Source organism: Zeus faber (genome assembly GCF_960531495.2).
Source record: "Zeus faber genome assembly, chromosome: 19".
NCBI classification, from domain to species: domain Eukaryota; kingdom Metazoa; phylum Chordata; class Actinopteri; order Zeiformes; family Zeidae; genus Zeus; species Zeus faber.
In genome coordinates this window covers 10714282-10724110 of record NC_137206.1, presented here as the reverse complement: position 1 = coordinate 10724110, position 9829 = coordinate 10714282, and the positions used below count along the sequence as shown (strand labels likewise).

Genomic DNA, 9829 nt, shown 5'->3' with positions numbered 1-9829 from the left:
TATGTATGTGACAAATAAAAATCTTGAATCTTGAATCTTGAATCTTGGAATTAATAATAATTTAAAAAAAAAACACTAAAAGAAGAAATATCAAATTCACAAGAAATGCACGACAGACAACGATATCGCTTTTTTCGTTCATTGATAAAAAGCAATGTCAAGTAGAGCCTTTGACACAAACGTTCAGGTTATAATCTGAATAGATATGGGCAAGTGATGCATATATGTAGCATACTGCACCGCATACTGTGTGACCGTTGAGGGTTGTTCGCGATGCCGTGTTGCTGCGCCGTACTGTTGTATACTGTGCTGTATTATCCCAAAAAACTACCTCACTCTATTCACATTCACATGCCACTTTAATTCACATGCCACTTTAATGCACATATCTGTATATACATTATTCTATATATTTTTATTTTATTCTACAAGTATTCGACTTACTGTATTACTGTTTTAGGAGTCAGGTAGTCGGTCTATTAGAATTTTTTTTTATTTATTGTGCGCTATCACCGGGAGCGTTGCATTACATTTCACTGCATACATGTATGAAAGTATGTATATGTATGTGACAAATAAAAATCCTGAATCTTGAATCATCTCTTGAATATATCAAAGCATAAAAACAGCAATACAACTTTAAATATATATATATTTATATTTTTTTAAAAAAAGTATAAAAAGTAAGATCGTAAAGTGAATACATAAATGCATGAGTAATATATGTTTTGGAAAGGAAATGAACACGTCGGGAGGAACGCCAGGATCTTCAAAACTATTTGACTGCCTCGGCGACCGCTTGCAACTCGCCTGACGTGTCACCGGCGCAAGTGACGAAAGTTTGACTCTTCTCCCAGATTTGGCCCTCGACGAATCGCTCGGCAAAAAAGGAGCCGTTCCGACTCTCCGACTCGCCTTTCCTTTGGCCCCGGAACGTGGCGAGAGGGGCGCCACGTCTGAATCGCAAACGGCGAGTTTGCTCCCGCCGAGGGTTACTCACTCCGGTGGATGGGAAAGCGTGAATCGGTGGAATTCAACGCCTTTCACCGTGCGACCGCCCGACGTCTTCGGTGGTCATTTCCCTCCCTTTTAATTGACTCCGGACGCCCGGGTCACTGAAGCGCATTCGTTCGCGGGGCACGAATCAATCGCCCGAGTCTCGTCCTCGCCGGTCGGCGCGGAACGCGAAGCCCCGCGGGCGGGCGGCGGCGAACTTTCCCCGCCTGCCCCCAAAATGTCCCCGCGCGGGCTATGATCAAGATGTAGGTGCGCGGTAGTTTGTCCCGGCGATGTCCCCATGCAGTGGGGAAGACCCGCAGCTGCTCTTGCCTTCAGTGTGCTCTTCGTGGGATCGTGTTTCACCAACAAGGTGAGTGGCTCGGTGGGTTCTAACGGGATGAAGTTTGCGTCGAAACCCCAAGCGCTCGCGGCTTGAATCTCGATCGTCTCTCGACGCTGCTTCACGGGCAGCGTCGAGAAATGCGAGTCTTCGAATACAACCTGTCACTTGTCAAACACCAGCAATGTTTACTTTGAAACCTCATATACCCGGAAGCTTATGGGATGGGCTTTTTTCTCTCCGTTTATCGCAAAAATAAGTTTTTTCCAAGGAAGTTCCCACTCATTTTTATTATTATTATTATTATTATTATTAGTAGTAGTAGTAGTAGTAGTAGTAGTAGTAGTAGTTGTATTATTATTATTATGATTATTATTTGTTATTATTACTATTCATAATATATATATATATATATATATATATATTTTTTTTTCTTTTTCTTATTTTAACCGTTTTGTAACAGGGTCACAATATCACAGGAATATCTTGTTATTTGCACATGTTAATCACCTTCATAGTCTTTATTTATTAGTAGATTTCCAGATCGTTTGTAAGTTTTTTTTTTTTTTTTTTTTTTTTGAGATACTTACGTGCATGTAAAAAATAGTTTTACCATATGCAATATAAAATCAACCAAATGCATTTGCTTCGTTTGGCGTAACTTTAGGTAGAAATATATGTGCGCCATGTTCTCTGTGCCAACCACTGATCCTGAAATCTTTTGTTCTTGCAGTTTGTCTTGTCAGTACTAAAATTCACCTTTCCAACCTTATTTCAAGGGTAAGTGCATTGGATATTAGGGAACTAGATCCCGTGTGTGTGTGCTGTGTGGGCTGTGTGTGCTGTGTGTGCATGCGTATATATATATGTGTGTGTGTGTGTGTGTGTGTACGTACGTATGTATATACTGTGTATATATATATGAGTGCAAATCTCTTATTCAGATGGCAGACATTTGTTGGAGCTCTACTGCTCCTGCTCTGTGGGAAGCTGGGATGGGTGGAAATGAGCCGCATCACCAGGTACACCCATGTAAAGGAATTAAGTCACTGGGAAATTAACAATTATTTTGGATTTTAGATAAAGTTCTGACTTTATTTTGGCACTTTGTTCCAGATCGGCAGCTCTTTCCTGGCTCCCGGGGTCACTCATGTTTTTAGGAAACATCTACGCTGGCTCCAGGGCCTTGTCCCACATGGTGTGTTCTCTCCAGCCGGCTTTACATTGAATCCGACAAACGACGGCAACAATTCGAAATCGATCCGTTCCTATGGAGAGTCGGATACTGAGATTTCCACATCTGCGTGGCCACTCCCTGGCCTGCTGGGCCCCTGCGTTGATCTGGTCGCGCTTTGCCTATCTCTCCCAGTGCCAAAACTCATAATAAGTACATACACCACACGATAGGCCGAGGGTTTGCGGGACGGGTGGGGTGCGAGCTATGTGGGTGGGGATGTGGCGGGAGGCTGCCATCTTGCCTGTCACGCTCCTGCCCACGACGTGCTTCTCATCCGTCCCGAAATTTTAATTCCACTCGTATTAGCTTAGAACACATACACTGGCACACAAATCTTACACCGAACAACACTCCACCAGACCAGGGTCTGCGAGGCAGGAGGGGTGCGAGTGATTTGGGTTCGACCTGCTTGGAGGACTCGCACCCCCACACCCCGCAATTTTAACGGCAATTGCCAACAGCACACATTGAGCACTAGGGTTTTCCGGGGTGGCTGGTGGGTTGGTGTGGGGGCATAGTTTGCCGGGGGGTGGCCGGCCGGGCCCCAGTGCCGGCTGGGCTCGAGTCCTGGGGGCTTGCGCCTGATGGTCTCCGGCATGCTGCATGCTGCGACCTGGCGGGGCTGCGAGAGTGCCGCCGGGTGCCTTCCGGGGGCCCCTGAGGGGTCGCTTGTGGTTGTGGGTGTGGATTGGGGTGGGATTTATATATGAATATTAACGTTTGATGCTGTCATATTCGCCTCAATAAATCTTCTATTTCGGGAATACATTTAAAATACACACATATTTGGGGGCAGGATCTCACTGTCGGATACGTTTTCGGATTCGGTGTAAAGCCTACTTAGGTGATACAGTGTTTACAGTACAGCAGCTCAGCGACAGCATGTAACATGTCTATTGGCTTGTCGTGATATCTTGTGAGGATCTAAATGTCCCGGTTTCCTCTGTTCTCTGTTCCAGGACGTTCCTTTGTTCTTCACCGTTCAAAATTCCTCCCATGCCGTCAGTTGCCTGATCCAGAGGGTCGTCCACAGGGAGGTAGTGGCTGCTTTATATGAATAGATATCACTCTTTAAAGTATGCCCTCGTCCTTTGTGAGCCCTCATTTTTGTTCATGGGGTATCAAGTAGTGAGTTGAAAAGCAAAAGTCAAAGAATCTATAGGCCCGTGTATTGGCAAGACGAACAACACAGAGGTCACAATTAAGTGCAACACAATGAATTGGGATCCTATTATTATTATTATTATTATTAATAATAATAATAATAATAATAATAATAATAATAATACATTGTTATTTCTATTGTCATACATTAAGATTTCTTCGGAAACAAAAGATAATTTTTACACCTCTACAGATCAACCCCCCTATAGGATCTTGAATAGACTTATATATAAACTCAACAATATATATCAAACTTTAAGACTCTTTTTTGAACATTCTTTAACAAGATGCTTTGTTTTCCTGTTGTCAACAGCAGAAGATGTCATGGACAAAGCTTTTTAGGTTTGTACTTTTTTTTTCTTTTTTTTTTTTCTTTTTGATTTTAAAAACTATCTGGGAGAATTTTTAGAATTCTGCAGATCTATAGACGTTGCTCTTCCACCAAGTACGACAGTTCTACGTTAAACGAGGTCAACTGACATAGATGAAATGATCAGACGTGGATTAAAACCAAGGTGTGTGGAAAAGAACTAGCAGGTATGCAATGATGGGTGTACAACGGTGAATGAACTTGAATGAACTAGGTATTTATTGTGTTTTCAGAGAATTCAGGCTGGAAAACAATGATTGTTCCTTTTACAGTTGGGGTTCATAGAAGTTGTTTATTATTTTTCATTTGTAATGTGGCTTTCCTTTTTTTCTTCTCCCCATAGTTTGCTGATCATGCTGATGTCTGCCCTCAACCTCCCCCTCTATGACCCCGGGGTAAAAGACTTACCTACGCATTCACGTGCCTTCAGTTGTTGTATTTGATGATATACGGACACACTGTAATACAGTATATGGTAGTTAAATGTATTGTTTTATTATAATTCTTAACTGATCAACAATGGTTTCCACTTAATGTCTCAATATTTTGCAGTTTGACCAGACCACCTACATGTGGGCTGTTGGTCATCTATCTTGTGTGGGTAAGTCTGAATCTAATATATCATTAAAGGGGAGCTAGCATGCTCTTCCTTATTTTCTGTGTTTATATATAATGTTACAATGTTGGATGTTCGTATTAGGTGTGTCCAAAGTGTCAAATAATGAGGTAAACTGATGACACAGTAATCACTGTGAGAAAAACGTTCAGGCTCCCGATATGGTCATGTGCTCCATCTGATCCACTGTGTGTTTCCCGGAAAGAAAAATAAAAAAATAAAAAGTTTGTTTTATTGTGGATGTATTTTTATTTCATTTTTTAAAATTCATTTTCTGACGTTTAAATGAAACAAAAAAAATCCCTGTTGCGGTGTCCCGGTGCATCGCAGCGTGGTTTAGAGGCATGTCACAATGGCCCAAATGCATAAACCTGCGTGGTATTTTTAGCAAAAACCTTCAAAAACATGTTTTGGGGACCTCCAAGACCTAAATTAACAGGTGTAAGAAGGAGCATAATAGGTCCCCTTCAATAATTATAATAAATATTTTGATTTAATTTTTTAATTAAAACAATAGGATAAAAGGGTTTATTCCCCACATAAGTTGCATCCCTCGTATCTTACGAAATATAATAATAATAATTATAATAATAATAATAATACAATGATTTACTTTTATTTATTTTTAAATAATTTGTTTCTTTAAATTTAATTTATGACGGAAACAAATAAAAAATGTCAATTATTCTCTCAGGTGCCTATAGAGTGTTTCGAATCCACTTCAAGTCCAACCATCTGAGGTAAGACATGGTAAAAAAATAAATAAAAAAAATAATAATAAATAAATAAATAAATATTTAATTGATAAATAATGTAAGGTGGTATTTGTTTTATGAACGAAGACCATCAATTTAATTGGAAACTTTCCAAAAGCCAGTGTTGCAAAATGGGTTGTGTGTGTTGATAATGCATTGTTTGAAATATTATGATACATAAATAAAAATGACCTGCTTTCATTACAGTGACATTGAACAGCAGTGTATTAACTACATGTTCAGGTAAGAATATAATGTGTATTTTTCCCCACGGAATGGATATTAATATTATACTTTACGAACACTTGACTGTAAACAAAGCATTACGTTCTCTTTTAACCCTGTAGTGTCCTGCTGCTGGCCATGGCTGCTCACCCCACTGGTAAGGAATGTATTGTTATTTATCATGTTGACATTGTCGCAAATAACTTTATAAGAGCTGTGTACTGCTGTTATTACAAATAAAATATGGTCTGTCGAACCAAATGTAACTTCAATTGTGGTTTTAGGTGACCTTCTCGGTGCCTTGGAGTTCCCCTTCCTTCACTCCTACACCTTTCATTGGGGCTGCTGTGCCAGGTGAATTTTTTTCGGCCTTGAAATGGAACCCCCCAAACCCTATTTCTGTTTACACAACACTACAGTGGTTGTGATATTAAAGCCCTAAAAGGCTACGCACACATCATAGCCTTGCCAAAGCCGAACAAACCCGCCAAAGACCCGAAGTCCTACAGGCCCATATCCCTGCTCTGTGTCCCGTACAAGATTCTGGAGAGGCTGATCCACAGCCGCATTGAGCCAGTGGTGGACCCTCAACTCCCACCGGAACAAGCCGGCTTCCGCAGAGGCAGGTCAACGGTGGACCAGGTAACGCTACTCACCCAGGACATCGAGGACAGCTTCCAAGATAATGAGAAAGCTGGAGTAGTATTCCTGGACCTGACAGCCGCTTATGACACCGTGTGGCACCGTGGACTACACCTGAAACTGTTGAGAACAATCCCGGACCGGCACATGGTGAGATTTATTATGGAGATGCTATCTAACCATAGCTTCATCCTACAAACCAGCGATGGCCAGACCAGCAGGCTCAGAAGGCTGAAGAACGGTGTCCCGCAAGGCTCTGTCCTCTCACCAATGTTATTTAACATCTATATTCACGACCTGCCAGACACAACATCCAAGAAGTACGGCTATGCGGACGACCTGGCCATCATGCTTCGATGCCCAACATGGAACACTATGGAAGAAGGCCTCAACCGAGACATGGGCATCCTGGCAGACTACCTCCAGAAGTGGCACCTTCAGCTCAGCATGGGCAAAACAGTGTCTGCAGCTTACCACCTCTACAACCGGGAGGCAAGAAGGGAACTGGACGTGCATGTTGGCAACATCCGCCTGGAGTTCCAGCAAGCCCCCAAGTACCTCGGCGTATGCTTGGACCGGACGCTGTCCTACAAGCAGCACCTGGATGAAGTGAAGGCCAAGACAACCGCAAGGGTCTCGCTCATCCGCCGCCTTGCAGGCTCGACTTGGGGAGCTTCCCCCCAGACCCTACGCATATCCACGCAAGCCCTGGTCCTACCCGTAGCGGAATACTGTGCCCCTGCCTGGAGCAGAAGTCCACATGCGAACAAGGTGGATACTGTCATCAACAGCGCCCTCCGGATAGTAACTGGTTGTCTGAAACCCACCCCTGTGTCCTACCTGCCAGTCCTAGCTGGTATCGCCCCACCCAGTCTCCGACGGGAAGCAGCTACCCTCGCCCTGGCAAGGAAACCCCAGAAGAACGACTGGCACATCCTACACAAAGCCACAACAACACCGGCACCACCATGCAGGCTCAAGTCTCGCCATCCCTACAACAAGGCAGCACAAGAGATGCTACAGTCGATCCCTGACGACTTGTCCAAGGACGCCTGGCTGGCAGCATCCTGGAGACAATCGTGGGAGTCAGCTGCGCCCTCCCGCATCCAACGATACATCCGGGACCCAGGAGGAGGTGTAAAAGGAGAAGACATGCCACGCCACCTATGGACCTCGCTGAACCGCCTGCGTACTGGCGTCGGGCGCTTCAAGTCCTCTCTAAAGAAGTGGGGCCTATCCGACAGTGCGTCATGCGAGTGTGGCGAACCTGAACAGACGGCCGAGCACATAATCACCAGCTGCCCCCTATACAGCCCACCCTCAGAAGCTGGCCTTTTTGACCTAGGACTGGAGACGAGGGCGTGGCTATATGACACTGAGTTGGCCATCTGATGATATACGAAAGAAGAAGAAGAAGCTACGCACACCGTGTAGCTGCTAAAGCCGTGACGCCTCACGACTCTATAAAGCTGAAGAATAGTTTGCCGAATGAATGGATTGGATGTGATGGGTAAATACGCAGAAGGGCCTATCAAAAGCAATACCAATAATAATGATGATAATATTAATTCTGAAAAATAAAATGGACCTGATGTTTCCGGTCGAGTCTTGCATCACTTTCTAAACAGTTAAATGTTCTTGTTTACAGTGCTCTGCTGGGCTTCCTCCTGCTACTGGCCACAGTCCAACTAAATAGCAGTTTATCCACCGAGCACTGCAGGGTCTGGGTCCTCCTGTCCAAGGTACATTGCATTATATAGTTTATTATTATTATAGTATAAAAAAGTGGTAATCTTTAAGATTATTTTGTTTAAAATAAATAAATAAGCCCTTTATTGATATTTAACCTAATATTTATTGAGATAGCACTTCATAAGAAGCAGCCATTCAGTGTATCAGAGTTATGTATGTGCTTCTCTATATGCTGTTAACATTGCTGGTGGCGGGGTCCGCCACGCGCAAAAAGACGGATAGCTAATGAAACTGTCCATATCGATGAACATTCGCAAAAAGGAACAGCACCCTTGACTGAAAAAAAATATCCTCGTCACCTCAAGTGACCATGAAAAAAGCCGTAATGGAACAAGTCGATCGGAAGGCGGCAAAACCTTTGAGAAAAGGAATGTTGACAGAAAGTGTTTGAATGGAATCCTGGGGCCGACACAGATAAAATGGTCCAAACTTAACACGTGAAATAGGAAAAATAGCCATAAATTGAGATATTGGAAGACATATCTTAAAACTCATGGTATTCCCTCCGCAGGCTGTCGCCGTGTCCCTTTCCCCGCTCGTCTTCCACGTGGGCGTTAACGCTCCGTCGCTGCTCTGGTGAGTTTGACTGTTAAGCCCTCTAGGCCTCGGGGAGAAATATCGTAAAAAAAATAATAATAAATAAATAAATAAAATTTTTATTTGCTGAATATTTTGAAAAGTTATCACCCCGGACGCGTGCGACAGTGTGTTTTTCAGCCACGTTGGCGAGGTCCTGCTGGTGTTTTCGGAGCGAGAAGCCAAAGTGTGAGGAAAGAGACGACGGCGGCCCCACTCCGTTCCACCTTTTGTAAAAGGTTTAAATGGTTGTTTTGTTTTTTCCACTAATTTACTATACATGTCTGCTCCTCATATACCATCAGGGTGATGATAACCTGCGACTGTTTTACTATGATGACTCCTTGGATAATGTGCTTCAACCTGCCTTAGAACAACTGGGACTGGGACGTATAAGGACTTTGTGATTATAAGAATTCAGTGTTGTCCGACTTAATTTCTGCTTAGAAATGAGCTATTAAAGAAGTCATGTGAGATTCCAAATTTGTGATATATATGGACTCGGCCTACAGTGGGTCTGAGTATGTGAGTATTTTTGTTTATTGATCAATGCGATGATTTTATAAATGTGGTGGAAACCTTGATGCGGGTGTCTTCTTTTAACTTTAAGCTTTGAGAGAAAGGTTCACCAGAGAGCCAAAAGTATGTGGAACCTCCTTCTAATTTAGGGGTTAAATGCATAAAATGAAGCACAGACACGCAATCTACGAAGAGAAACGTTTGCAGTGGAACGGGTCGGACTACGGAGCTCAGACTTTTGACCTGGCCCGGTCATAGGATGCCACTTCGCCCGTGTCCTGCCAGACCTGCCCCGGTCAGCCGTGAGTTCTGTTATCGCGAAGGGGGAAAAAAACGTCTTGGAGCGTCGACAGCTCGACCACGAAGCGGTACGCCGCGCCGGCTCATAGGGCGGCGCCGCCGCCGAGCGCTGATGCAACACTCGCTACAGAGTTCCAAACTGGCTCTGGAAGCAACGACAGCGACAGGACCGCTCGTCGTGGGCTTCATGAACTGGGTTTCTATGGCTGAGCTGCTGAACGAGCCTGAGATCACCGTGCACAATGTCAAGCGTCGGCTGGAGCGGTGTAAAGCGAGCACCATTTGGGGGCAGTGAGATTTCGTTGGGCATTATGCTCAGAATTATAATTTGGGG

At 43.8% G+C, this 9829-nt stretch overlaps 1 protein-coding gene across 1 annotated transcript; it reads left to right on the top strand.

Annotated features, from left to right (window-relative positions):
- The first annotated feature begins 484 nt into the window (after positions 1-484).
- On the top strand, positions 485-9260 carry tmem241 (transmembrane protein 241). The gene is made up of 15 exons (XM_080020545.1): positions 485-1369; positions 2073-2119; positions 2284-2361; positions 2456-2537; positions 3536-3613; positions 4054-4082; positions 4454-4505; positions 4663-4711; positions 5421-5466; positions 5689-5724; positions 5829-5863; positions 5991-6060; positions 7997-8090; positions 8612-8676; positions 8806-9260. The coding sequence occupies exons 1-15, from the start codon at positions 1298-1300 to the stop codon at positions 8867-8869; spliced, it is 897 nt and encodes a 298-aa protein (XP_079876671.1). The 5' UTR covers positions 485-1297; the 3' UTR covers positions 8870-9260.
- The last annotated feature ends 569 nt before the right edge of the window (positions 9261-9829 follow it).